The 15,142-nt window shown below is 30.8% G+C and overlaps 2 protein-coding genes across 2 annotated transcripts in view; both read left to right on the forward strand.

Moving 5' to 3' along the window:
• Positions 1-2,326, forward strand: part of LOC136856025 (neuroligin-4, X-linked-like) — a 75,615-nt gene extending 73,289 nt beyond the window's left edge. Inside the window, exons 8-9 of the mRNA XM_067133577.1 lie at positions 494-623; positions 2,078-2,326. Coding sequence (XP_066989678.1) covers positions 494-623; positions 2,078-2,326 — 379 coding nt within the window. The remainder of the gene's footprint in view (positions 1-493; positions 624-2,077) is intronic.
• On the forward strand, positions 519-3,066 carry LOC136856159 (uncharacterized). Its single transcript, XM_067133828.1, has 3 exons — positions 519-676; positions 1,543-1,657; positions 2,078-3,066. The coding sequence occupies exon 3, from the start codon at positions 2,392-2,394 to the stop codon at positions 3,007-3,009; it is 618 nt and encodes a 205-aa protein (XP_066989929.1). The 5' UTR covers positions 519-676; positions 1,543-1,657; positions 2,078-2,391; the 3' UTR covers positions 3,010-3,066.
• Positions 3,067-15,142: the final 12,076 nt, after the last annotated feature.

Consider the following 15,142-nt stretch of genomic DNA (forward strand, 5'->3'; position numbering starts at 1 on the left):
ATATATATATATATATATATATATATATATATATATATATATATATATATGAATATATTTAGCTGTTTTCTCTAAATATCTCATATTTCAAGTTCAGCTTCACATTATTCATAAAATTTGCATATTCCTCACATCAACTGCACCAGTTTACCATGATTTATCGTTTTCATATAATACATTACTTCCATTTATAAAAATAACTTTGATTTAATTACTATTTGAGAATATTACAGATTTTAAATGATAATTATGTATAAATTATTCCACGAATTTATTGTTTTATATACTTCTATATCCTTCTTTTCCCAATCAGGGAAATTTAAGTCACTCAATCAATTTTACTTAAACTTATTAAAATATTAAAAAAATTTAATGATGGTAAAATAATAATAAAAATTATTAGAATAATTTTAATAAAAATGTAAAATATTTCAAAAATTTCTTAATAAAAAAAATATATTTTTTTAAATTCACAACTCAGTCACATTCAAAGACTCAACTTTCTATATTTTCTCAAGCATGGCAACGAAACCATTCTAATGAACGAGCTGGTCTATATTTTCGGGGGTCCTCTGGGGGCCCTGGGACCCCTGGCCTCGAGTTACAACTTCACGAAGACAGACGTAGGCCTCAGCGAATCCTTCATAAACAAGTGGAGTAATTTCATAAAGTTTGGGTAAGGAAAAGGTCCTCTAGTTCAGTGTCACTTAAGTTTGATTATTCATTATTTTCTTATCAATGAGTTCGACCATAGTTCTTATTTATCTGTCTTCTTTATGCATAGCTCAGTGGTTTTAAAATATACATATATACATACATACACACACACACATATCTCTTCTCTGTATCTGCTATGTGTAATCTTCAGTGATTTTAAAATATACATACTTATGTACATACATACCTCTTCTTCCTATTTTCTATATGAATAGTTCACTTCTTTTAAAATATAGATATATGTATGTATATAGGATGTATATTCATATGTATATATACAACAAGACCTCATTTGAATAGGATGGAATCTAAAGGAGATTTTTATTCAGATATAGTTACAAGCTTTCAAGAACTTTCTGCCCTCATCGTCTGGTAACTTATTGTGCAAGTGGTCAAGATATATATATTATATATATATATATATATATATATATATATATATATATATATATATATATATATATATATATATATATATATATATACAAACACACATAAAAGCAGACATAGCCCTCGCTTTAATATCGTCTCAAATTTCGTGGATCTATGGAAGACGTTAGACTTTTAATATCCTCAACCACAGGCCCATTATACCCTCCCCTATACGAGCCCATTCCTTAATGAGAGTAATTAGTGTAGGGTTTCCTTCCAGATAAATCTTCCTTTGGGGTGAAATGATTTTTCCCCAGGCTTTTGAACGAAACTGATTAAAGAGACATTTCATATATATATATATATATATATATATATATATATATATATATATATATATATATATATATATATATATATATATATATATATATATATCTTTTCTATTGACAGACATCCAATGGACACATCACCTGTTGGTAAGAACACAGAATTCGGGGAGACTACAAATTCTGGAGAACAAACTTGGCCCAAATTGATCCTAATCATCAGAGATACCTTGAACTGGGTAATGCTTTCCTTGAAGTTTGATTTGTCTGTGTACAGTGGTTTTTAATTGGAGATGACATGTGGCACTAGATTTTGAAATTAAGTATGTATTTTGTACTAATTTTGTTGTATATTTATTTCCAGCAGGGTTTAGCTTAAAAAATATATACCCATAATCAAATAACTAATCAGATACTTCAAAAGTGCATTTTTTCCCTGTCTCAAAACTAGTTAAAATAGGCCTGAAAATCACGTTTTTTTTTTTTTTTTAGAGAAATTCTTATTTTACATTTTACACAAAAGAGCTGAAAGAGAGATCATTAGTTTTGCAAAAGTACTAATCATTTAATCTTTCTCATCTGCAGTTCCTATGTCATGCAAATTGTGTCATATCCTTCACAAAACACTAAAGTTATCTGAATGTATCCTTCCCCTGCAGGAACACAGAGCCGCGTCCTGGACCACTACCGCTCTGGAAAAGTGGCCATATGGTCCTGGTTACTGCCTGGTTTGGAAAAAGTTGGCACACGCTACGGACCAGACCCCACTTTCCACAAATTACCACCTCATCATCTCCAGTCAGAAGCCTTCCCTGAATTACCTGGGTTCTACAACTCATCAGATGGTTTATCATCTACTCCAGGGACTCCAGCCCCTACTCCTTCGATCCACACTCCCGGTAACCTGACGATCGTAGCTAAGGCAAACACGAACCAAGTCCCCGAGTCAGAAGATATAGATCTGATCAGTCAGATGGGGAGAGATTTCCCCTACACGACAGCTCTCAGCGTGACGGTGGCTATAGCCTGTTCTTTGTTGATTCTCAATGTCCTGGTGCTCACGACAGTCTATTACCGTCACAAAGCTAACCGCAGGGGCCTGGTGGTGGCGAAGAGCTCCCACGACGCGAGCAGCGAGAGTGGAAACGACGTGCAATTGCATTCCGCTGGGGACACCTGCAAGACGATCTTCGCCCCGGGGCATTACGGAACCCTGAGGCCCTCCATCACGATGCGTAGCAACCTGGCTACGGCCTTCGAAGAGGATTCCCAACACGACTGGCCGCCGGATTACATCAGCAGCGTCCAAACCATCGACGATATGCCCGGCGTCACGTCAAACAAAACGTCACCTGAGGTCACTCAAGGCATTGTGACGAAGGCCCCACAGCAGCAGCCTACTGAGAATATATTGACGGTGGCGACTCTGAAACAGCCAGTGGCTTCGTACACTTCCCCAAACGATGGTCAGCTCGTACCAAGCTATTCCCCAAGCGATGGACCGCTCGTCCCAAGTTATTCCATGAACGATGGTCAACTCATCCCCAGCTTTCTGCCGAGTGGTGACACAGAGGTGCAGATTCGAGAGTAGTTATTTTTTGTGTCTGTCATATTCATGGAATAAGGTTAATATTTAGAAAAAAATAAACATTATTGAGTGAACTATGATCGACCGAGTCTCAATATATACAATGGACAATCTAGTTGTGATAATTTGTTAATCGAATAACGTTAAATTTATCAGAAATTGCCTAAAAAATTATCAGTGCATCCCAAACCACTAATATTTTCTGAACAAAGGCCAATTCTGTCCATATAACTCACTTATCAAGGATGATATTATCCCAAATTATTTACCATTTATTTATCAACTTGTCCAAAATTATTCTTGAAATACTTATCTCTTAATTTATCAACTTGTCCTAAATTATGATTGAATCAGTGATCAGCTAATTATACAACATCAGCCAAAATAATCAACTCGAGAATTATTCTTCAAACCTACTCTCCTGGTTATCTTTGCTCATCAATAATTTCATTCTGATTTGATAAATAATTATTTTATCTACCTCTTAACGTTATAGACAATTATTGAAAGTACATAGTCTTAGTAAATATTATTAGAAGAAATAAAATATATTGTGGGACACTTTAAAATGACCAGTTATCTTTATAAAATTCGAAAGTATTTTGTATCACGAAAAAACGATTAAAAATGCAAATTTTTAATGTGTTGATGTGTAACAATAACTTGATAAAATGTGATATTTTGAATTCTGTATAAAATTATTCTTTATTATTATTATTATTATTATTATTATTATTATTATTATTATTATTATTATTATTATTATTATTATTATTATTATTCAAAAGTTGAAACCTATTCATATGGAACAAGCCCACCAAAGGTGCCACTGACTTGAAAATCAAGCTTCCAAAGAATATGGTGTTCATTAGGATGAAGTTAGCTATAAATTCTGAAACCGAATATAGAACACTGTTTTGAGATTTTCATTCTAAAAACACAAAAGACTTAATATGAAAAATCTCTGTGTGGGCCTGAAAATAAACCAGCCATTCATATCTGCAGAGAGGAACATTACTCATTTCAAGACGCGATAGGAAACGCGCCTCTGAAATATGTGAATATATGAAAATTTTATCCTGAAGAATTTCAACATAAAAGTGTTGCGTTTCTATTTTAAGAGACAGATGTTAGAGAAGTTATAACCCAGTTACAACCCAGTCGTTTATGGAATGTTTAATTGTTGTAAGTGTTTCTAATAACCCAGTGGTTGTTCCTGGTAAATGTTTATCTGTGTGTGCGTGTGTGCGTGTGCTTTTTGTAACGAATAAAATGTGATTTTTTATATATCATATTTTCATTAATGCCTACACAATTAACCTGAGTGGTTACTGGAATAATGGTGTGATTTTTACATTAATGTCACTGATTAGGAAAGCGATAATTTGTTGTTTACAAAAGCATATATTTTAGTACAGAAAAAGGGGAAAATAAATAAATATTTCGTGTACTAGTTATGTATATTAGTTTCTATTGTTTTACTAAAGTGAAAGCTACATGATTTATATACATATATATATATATATATATATATATATATATATATATATATATATATATATATATATATATATATATATATATATATATATATATATATATATATATATATATATATAATGATTAAATATATATATATATATATATATATATATATATATATATATATATATATATATATATATATATATATATACATTCTCACATAGGCTAGAGTTATCATACTGGCCACAAATTGTCTAATCCCCTGAACTTTCTAATATAAAAAAAATCATGCCAAAACTTATGCAAGACACCCAGAAAATACCTCTTTGAAACCACTTACCAATATTTCAGCCAGAAATCCTTAATATCAAACTACGGGAACAGAATCTACACTAAACTGTCAGTAGTCAGCTGTTCCCCTGTTCATAGGTTAACTCAGCTTGACTGGTTATTGGATCTGTCAACTTTCTTGGTCTGGTCTTATGCAATATTCTCTTAGTGTGTTTTCTTCTGTTACTCTGAAAAGTGCTTCTGTCATCCTGGAAAGTGCTTCTGTCAACCTGGAAAGTGCTCTTGTTATCCCGGTAAGTGCGTTTTGTGGTTTTGCTTGTAAGTACATTTTAGATTGACTTTTGCCAAGTTTTAAGATTTGTGTGAGTGATTTTAAGTGGATTTTCCAATTTTAATTTTATCTTTTGTATCTTTCTTTATTTTTTATTGTGCACATTAATAAGTTGTAAATTTCATACCTTATATATATATATATATATATATATATATATATATATATATATATATATATATATATATATATATATATATATATATATATATATATATATTAAATTTCTTGTATTAATCCCTCAAAAGAAATAGTCCAACCTACTTCCCTACCAAAACCAATATAAAGTTCATTTACAAACGTTTCCGCGTAATATAAATGAAAACGTTTCGAACATTATCGTACCTCATTTGGCGAGCGATCTAATAGCTGGAGTTACCAATTCACCATTTAATAAGAACCATTCACGTTCAAATAAGATTTGTCCGGATTTCGTAAATGAGTGGGAGGTTCTATTTGGGATACAATCATGAGGTCTCTAGACGACCTGGTGGCCTCATTTCAAAGAGGAGACGAGGCGTATGTGTATGTGTGTATATATATATATATATATATATATATATATATATATATATATATATATATATATATATATATATATATATATATATATATATATAGGCCTGTCAGTCTGTTTCGTTAATATTGATATAAGAATCCTAAATTACTTTTTAAAAAAATCTTCACCTATGAATGTGGGTATCTCTCTCTCTCTCTCTCTCTCTCTCTCTCTCTCCTCTCAACAATCCTCAATTTCTCCTTTTTATGCTTCCGTTCTCCAGATAATCACAGTTTTTATATATGTCTATCTATTTCGTTATCACTGCAGATGTTTAAAAGCCCCTTTATACCTTTAGAGATTTAAATCCTATTACATTAATCCCCTGGAAATCTCCAGTGAAAAAAAAAATTAAATCCAGCAAAACCACAAATCCAAAGGACAATTGCTAGGTACAAAGGGGATTAAGAACCCCTTGAATTGTCTCAGTAATCCCAGGTGAGAAAAAGGAGGGATTTCAGAATCTCACACCTGTTTAGTTTCCCATGGCAAAGGTCTCGTATAGAAAACGGATTCCCTTCGGGTCAAGGAACATTGAATAGGTATTCGTAATTCATTGGTTGGTTTTGGGAGGTGTGATAATTTTGATATGTATATATATGTATATATATATATATATATATATATATATATATATATATATATATATATATATATATATATATATATATATATATATATATATATATATATATATATATATATATTAAAACTGTGTTCTTAATGTTTTTGTTGTTTTATGTTAGGCAAACAATTGCACAAAGTTTTTGAATTTACTAACAGCTGTTAAATTTAACAATTACCTTCAATCTTTTGTGTTTTTGCTTTTGTCAGTTTTTGTTAGCAAACAACTGACCCTCCTTTTGTTTAATTTAACAAAATAAATGCAATCTTCTTTGTAGCTGTTTGCTTTTGTTAGATTTTGTCAGGCAAACAATTGCACCCCTCTGAATTTAATATTTCTTAAATTTAACATAATTACCATCTTCTTTTGTTAGTTTTATTAGTCAAACATCACCTGGTTTGTGAATCAACTAACACACAAAAATAAACAAATATTAAAAGCAATAAGCAACAAACAAAAATAAATGGAAAGCAATATTCCCTTTGCCTAATTAGGCTTGAATGTCACCTAATTAGTGCTAATCGCCACTGATTAGTTACCCATCCATCATGTAATATCAGAAATGATTCAGATTAATTGGGAGTTATGTTGCATGCCACGTCCAGTGTTGCACTGCAATACTCGACAATAAACCGGAGTAGGTTTACAGAGATGTCATAGATTTCGTTACTATGTAAACTTATAGAGGTAGATCAGAGTATTTTATAGGGTACGAAGTTTTGTTTGGTGTACATAGGATTTTAGGTAAATCAGGAGATGGATAATAATGAAATTAGAGTTTAAAATCCTTAGTACATATAAGCCCAGTTAAGACCAGGGTATATATATATATATACATACATACATACATAAATATATATATATACAGTGCACACACACACACACAAACACACACATATATTTACACACATATAAAACCAGGCTTTCTAGACGAGTTTCTGTTCCAAAACTGACTTGAAAAAAAAAATCATTCTATACTGATCAATGTGAGGCCTTAATTTTCGTAGAACCCCTGCTATTGGCAGACGTCTATTCTTTATCCTATCTATTCTTTCTGCTGTCTATTCTTTACAGCTCCTTTCACTGACCTGTCTGTTCTTTGGTTCAAGAAAAAAAAAAAAAAAAATTCGTTTAGGTTTTAGCTCGGATTTTTTTTCCTCGATTTTTTCCTGAAAGATATTACTTGCACACTTCTTGAATTTATTTATTTTTGCTTACTTAGTCTTAGATAAACATATATAAATCGAATTGGGATTAATTCTTTTTATTTTGTTTTGCTGGGAACTTTGTTTTCTTGTAATTAGAGTAATATTAATAATGTAATTGATGTTCAAAGCAGACGATGTACGTAATCTATTTCTCAACTTAACTTATATATATATATATATATATATATATATATATATATATATATATATATATATATATATATATATATATATATATATATATATATATATATATTGTACTGTTTATATTTTTATTCATATTTTCCAAGATATTCAAGGCAGATTTCTGTTAGCCATGACAGAAGGACTTCTGAAACTGCTATTTCCTAATTACTTTGTTAACCTAAAACCCACCACTTAAATAGCCTGGACATTGGAAAGCAAAACCTTTAAAAATAAAATAATACAAAAATCCTTGACAATGAAATAGACAAGAATTAAAAACTAGCTAGTACAAAACAATAACAAGAAAAATATAAAAAATAACACATACTCTTAAACCCACCTAAAGCTTCTCTTACAAGTGAGTCCAAAGTGTCTTTAAGGAAATGGCCCACCGAAATAAGTTGTGTCTCGAGAGGCCAATTGTTCCCTGGGACGAAGCACTTCGGACTGAGAAACACCTACAAAAATTTGCATATAAATTGACCTTCCTTGTGGCTGTTTTCACGGGAGCTTAGAAAGTGTACGACGGGAGAGAGTAGAGAGGGAATTTGTATATGAGACTGTTTAATGTTTAATGTGAATTATTTTTTTATCTTTTTTTATAAGGGATGGTTCTGGGATGAGCCTTGGGTAAAATAAGGTTATTTTGTGAATAGCATTTTCGAATTACTTTTTCCTAATAAGGAAAGAATCTTAGTCTAACTAAGATTATAATAAGATTATTTTGTGAATAGCTATAGCTTTTGAATAACAACAGAACAAGGTTTCACCGTAATGTAGTTTTTAATGGTTCTTGAACTGAGGTTATAGACCATGGGAAAAGAAACTCACTGAATGATATAATAAGAGTATTACTGATTTCCATATATTGACGGTAAGAAGAGTTTTCCATAAGGGTGCTACAAGCTAGCTGAGAAGGACATGAATTCTCCGAAACAATACTTTCAAAAAAACAATAATTTAGAAATATGTTATACTGATACAGACATGTAGTTATGTTACAAAGAAAAAATATAAAATTATATTCTCTTTCATTGTCATTTAACTAGAAAATCTAGCACGCACCTCAGGCAGATTATTTACAAAATACAACTATGAAAAATTATCATTCGGAAATACAAACATCTCACTAGACAATTTTGCACCCTTCTCCAAGAGAGAGAGAGAGAGGGGGGGGGGCTTATACATTATAATTTCCATTTGCTCTCGACACACACACAAGCACACACAGACAGAAGAGAGAGAGAGAGAGAGAGAGAGAGAGAGAGAGAGAGAGAGAGAGAGAGAGAGAGAGAGAGAGAGAGAGCAGACCTTACATATCATAATTTCTATATGCTCTCGACAGAGAGAGAGAGAGAGAGAGAGAGAGAGAGAGAGAGAGAGAGAGAGAGAGAGAGGAGAGAGAGAGAGAGAGAGAGCAGACCTTACATATCATAATTTCTATATGCTCTCGAGAGAGAGAGAGAGAGAGAGAGAGAGAGAGAGAGAGAGAGAGAGAGCAGAGACTAGGGCTTACACATTATAATTTCCATTTGCTCTCGACAATCTCAAGAATTAAGGAGAATTACCTCCTCATCTCTGTCATGTTCCCCAGAGTTGCCTTCCTTCCCCTTTCATAATATTCTTTCTGGGAGGGTAAATTGGAAATGACAAGAGTCTTCCACTGAAAAGGAATTACCCTGATATGGATATTTTTGGCTGTGTAATCCTTGTGCAATTTTATTTTTATTCTGGTTGTTTTTTTAATATTTAGTTTTTGGTGTTATTGGTTAGTTGTGAAGTGAGTTGTGGTTTTGTGGTTTGTTGTGTATGTATGTGTATATATATATATATATATATATATATATATATATATATATATATATATATATATATATATATATATATATATATATATATATATATATATATATATATATGTGTGTGTGTGTGTGTGTGTGTATATTTGTGATATATATATATGTACATTTTAAGAAAAATCTCTCAAAACCCATTTAATACAAATTCTATCAATATACAATTTATCAACTAATGAATACGTATTTAATACCAAGTGTGGTACAAAGTATCAAATCAAGAAAAATAACGAATATTTATTTAGGTTCATGTTCATTTATGCATAACACCAAAGTAAAAAAAAAATACTATTAATTATGGAAAGCAATTTCCCATGAAACATCAAGCTTACAAAATCTCTTGGTACTTTGAAATACGTAAGCGACTCACCAAATTAATACGTTTTCCATTTCATTAAATGACTTAAAAAGCAGCTGATTAGCATATTGTGATTAAAATCAATAATTCAAGCGGGAGTTGTTTGAAAAGAAACAGGAACAGTTTTTCACGCTTCGTGTAATGACGTATTGAAATGAGATTTCACACGGGGTAAAAAAAAATAAAATAAATTTTCCAAAATAGGTACAATAATGACAGTAATAATTAAGTGTTTGATGGTGATATGTAAACATATAGAGGGAATTCATAGTTACAATAGATAGATAGATAGATAGATAGATAGATAGTCTCAATTAATAAACCACCATTTTAGGTATTTTTTTATTCTTGATTTTATGTAAGGGCAATCGTCCTCCTATCAATAAGATAAGACCTAATATTCAAATAATTGACCATAGAAAAATCACCAATTATATAAAGATAAAAATGATCCAGTAATTATCAATTAAACACTGATAAAGGAGAAGCTACCTCTAATTAATAAATAAAAGAATATAGATAGAAAAAGCCACCAATTGAGGGAGGGGGGCCACCCAATCCCCGTCAATATCCCTCGTTAAGACTACGAGTCTTTCCCTTGATGACACTGAGGAAAGGGTTAGGCCAGAAAAATTTCACTTTGGGAGACTTAGTGAGTCTGGGGGTAATCAAGGTGACCTCTCTCTCTCTCTCTCTCTCTCTCTCTCTCTCTCTCTCTCTCTCTCTCTCTCTCTCTCTCTCTCTCTCTCTCTCTCTCTGTGTCCCATTTCGTCGGAAAAAACTTTCGCAAGTTAACCTAACTTTTTCTTCAAAGGCTTTCCTCTCTCATTAACCTTCCAGTTGATTTTTAAATGACAGAGGCTTAATTTTTTTTTTTTTATACTTGTTCGTTTCTTCTTTGAAGGATTTATTGTGGTCATTTGGAAGCTTATTTATGTCACAACTGTAAAATAATATTTCAATTTAATATGATAAAAATAAATAACAGAATTAGAATTCTTGACCCTTAAGACTGAAGACGATAGCTCACAAAAATGTTCTAAGAATTTATTCCTACAGATTTGGTAAAAAAATATTCTTTTAATTAAAATTATCCCTCCAATAAAAAACATAATCACCCACACGAAAATTCTTATTGAAATATTTATATGTTGTGTCACTCAATGCATAGATACAAACCTTCCACTCACAGCAATTAAACTAAATATCTTTTCAATAATAAATACAAATCATTTGCACTTGTAAGTCAGATGAACACAATGGCTGAAATCGAGCAATTAATTAACACCTTCTTCTCTGGTCCCAATTTATACAAGAAGAGAAGAAGAAGGGTTGTTTCATAAGTGACAGGATAAATGGGAATTCAGATAATATAAGCTGGTTGATACATCAGTAGTTTTGTATGATAAGGTTAATATGCAAATGGAAAAGTGTTCCAGAGTGGTGCATATCAGCTGATCTTTGGAGAGATGATGATAATAATAATAATAATAATAATAATAATAATAATAATAATAATAATAATAATAATAAGTTTTTTATTATTATTATTATTATTATTATTATTATTATTATTATTATTATTATTATTATTATTATTATTATTATTAGAAAATAATCATAGTAGCATGAGTCTTCGAATGGAGAAACAAATCCACAGTTATATAAATATACATATATTTAAAGATAGAGCTGTACAGACACCTTTCAGGAATTTGTTCGATTCCCCTTGAAAAGGGAATTTGTTTCTCCAGTAATAATAATAATAATAATAATAATAATAATAATAATAATAATAATAATAATAATAATAATAATAATAATAATAATAATAAAGAATAAATATCCTTTCTTTCCCCGGAGTCGTCGAGCCAGGAATGTTTTTTTATTCAAAACAGAAAGCAACATTCAGAGCACCATAATCCCTTGGGGTGGACTTTCAGCCCTGAAACACCAGACTGAACTAATTACTTTTCTCTCTCGCGGGAGACCAGATACCAAGCTCCCTTTTAATAATATGAATACCGTAATGAAATGCATATTACTGTCCCTCATTTGCATAATGAAACAATGAGGCTAAAATTAGTTTCCAGTGGTTCCAGGGTATAAATTCTCGCCGTTGAGTTTCCCACGGGGGCGTGACTCGCAGGAAAAAATGACAAAGACTGGTAATGAAACGGCATCTCCTTCGGGTGTGTGGTTTCCAGACCTGGGATATGAAGAGTTAATTTCCTAAAATTGAAAATTAGATTTACTAACCTGTTCCAAAGCTTCATATGCAGGAGCAGAATTTTCCAATATGGAGTGCAAATGTGAAACGTAGATTACAGTTGCCAAATCGGATTATGAAATGTCAGAGATGGGGGGACATTTTAAACCCAAGAAGTTTTATGAGACTGGGTTTCATTTTGCAATATGTGCAAGAATATTTTTGAGATACTGTGCAATAAATATACTGAATCCTCATCTCAAGATTGCACGATTTTCCACGTTTGGGAACGAATTGCCAATAACATATCAAAATCCCCAAGATTCCTTGGATATTTTAAAGGTAAAAAGCTATATTTAAAGCAGTGGCGTGTTTTGAAAGTAATACACAAAAACAATTTAATCGTGAATTGAAATTGTATTTCTCAGTTAAGTTAAAAATAACGTAAAGTATTATATTCATTTATTTATTTATTTTTTGCTGGGGAGCCAAGATCAAAAGGAATACAAGAATAGAAAGAATGGTTTTTATTATTATAAATCCAACACTCTCAAGAATAAAGCTGCTTAATCTCGAATGCCACTTTTTAAAACGGGCCACTGAAGAATGAATAAAAAAAGAGCCCCTCTGGTTTCAAAATGCAAATACATTAAGACTTTCTTACAGAGGGTCTTGGGAAATTTTTGCAATAAGCAAACTTTTGTTTCACCGAAGTTTCCTATTTTTGTCTTTTTCGTCTTACTCCCGAACTGCTCTTTTAACTCGAAAACTGCCTAAGAAACTTTAAATCATTATACATTTTTCCCATGATATATGAACAATGAATACCTAGAAAAAGTTCTTTTTGTTAATGAGGCTTCAGGCAGGTTTTAAGACAGGTAGAGATTTTTACGCAGAAATGGTTAGTGAGAAAGAGAGAGAGAGAGAGAGAGAGAGAGAGAGAGAGAGAGAGAGAGAATAATGGTTATCACCTTTGTCTTTTAGTAAATTTAATAGAATATTTTTTCCAGCATTCTGTTTTATTATACCAGTTTGGACGTAGATACACCCACAGAAAAATAGATAAATAGATAGACAGATTTTCAAAATATAAAACAATGTTTTACTCACCCAGGCCCTCTCTCTCTCTCTCTCTCTCTCTCTCTCTCTCTCTCTCTCTCTCTCTCTCTCCACATCCATCCAAAGTTTTTGTGTTTCTGGAAAAAAGGAGTATTTCGTTTATATTTTTGCGGTTTTCAGCGAATTCTACATTTTTTCTGTCTTACACTTCCTCCACTTTTATTTTTTATATACCCGATCCGCCAAGGCTTTTAACGTTTCATGTTTGTTGACTTTTTTGTGCACCTGGGGGCATCTGGCAACTTTTTCTTGTATTGTGGGATTGTTCTCTGCAAAAAATAATGTACCGGAAGATTCTACTTTTTCTAGGAAGTTTTCAATCTAGCGTTATGCATTTATGTACGAGTTCTAAATATGGCTTGTGTTTATGTTTTTGATTTGCTTGTTATTCATATTTGTTTTTATTTATTCATTTTTGTTGAGATATATTATGGAATTTTGAGCAAAGTTGGCCTCATCCCTGACAAAAAGTTATTAGATTTTGATGGAGTTTATGAAGCTTTCAAGTTGAAGAGACCTTTTCGGACATTGGAGTTGTAAGGAGGTATTGTCTAAGATTGTTCAGTGTCATTAAAACCTGAAATTTATATTCTTAGAACGGTATTTAATAAAGGAAAACATTAAAATCAAGTAACAATCACAACGAAATAATTTATAAATGAAGTAGATTTTTTGGGTGCGCAATCTAAGGCCTTTTGTATTCCAGAAGATATAAATAATGATAATCTAAAGTCGTATCCCAGAAGAAAGGAATAAAAAAAAAAGCGAAAGAAAGAATATAGGAAAAGAGAGTGACCGCAAGGAAATTGATATACTGAGGCCCATTCCTTGTTAAACCTACCAATCCCCAGTTAATGACCTGGGAACGAGTTCCAAATATAAAAAAAAAACACTAGAAAAAATACTTCTTGAAATAGGGAGACACTAGATAATCAAGGTGACCTCCTACAAATCTCACCACTGAAAGTTTTTTTTTTTTTTTTTTTTTTTTTACAGAACTTGATCAAACCGAACCAAACTTCTCCCTTCCAAGTTTGTCTCCTTACCTCAACTCCCCAGGTTTTTTTTTTTATTTATTTATTTTTTTTTTTTTGCTTGGTTCGGACAGGGCACGAATTCCACATATGTTTTTTATCATTTGTTTGATTTGAAATGTTTTCTTTTAAATCAGAATATCCCTTTTTCCAAACAGAGAACATTTTATATTTTGCATTGCTAATCCCCTAAAATTCTTGAATGTCCAATTTTATCTTTAAATGTTGATTATATTTATTCAGTTATTAATATTTATTTTTCTAGTATATTATTACCAAATATTTTCTGAGACATTTCAGTTTAAATCCTGAGAGAGTCATTACCATTTTATAATATTTAGAAATTGTCAGTATGAATCTGTGATAAAATTTTCACAAATATATTTCTAAAAACTTTTTACCTGCGTAATTTTTGCTTTTAATTTTGCATTAATCGTATATGTAAGAAAAATTTGTTTATATTTTTTTACTTATTTAATTTATAAATTTTTCTTTTCTCTAATAACTGACCTCTCCTTTCCATATTGAATCTTATCTTCTGTAATTTCTTTCAAATTAACACCATATTCTCTAGAAGCTTGGAATAATAATAATAATGATAATAATAATAATAATAATAATAATAATAATAATAATAATAATAATAATAATAATAATATGATTATTATCTTTTTTAGGCTTTATATCATAACTTGAGGACATTAAAACATTATACTAAATATTGTAAAATAAAGGATTTTTCCACATGAATAGGTTCATCTTAATAATAATAATAATAATAATAATAATAATAATAATAATAATAATAATATTATTATTATTATTATTATTATTATTATTATTATTATTATTATTATTATTATTATTATTATTAT

This window comes from Macrobrachium rosenbergii, chromosome 34 (genome assembly GCF_040412425.1).
Source record: "Macrobrachium rosenbergii isolate ZJJX-2024 chromosome 34, ASM4041242v1, whole genome shotgun sequence".
NCBI lineage: Eukaryota > Metazoa > Arthropoda > Malacostraca > Decapoda > Palaemonidae > Macrobrachium > Macrobrachium rosenbergii.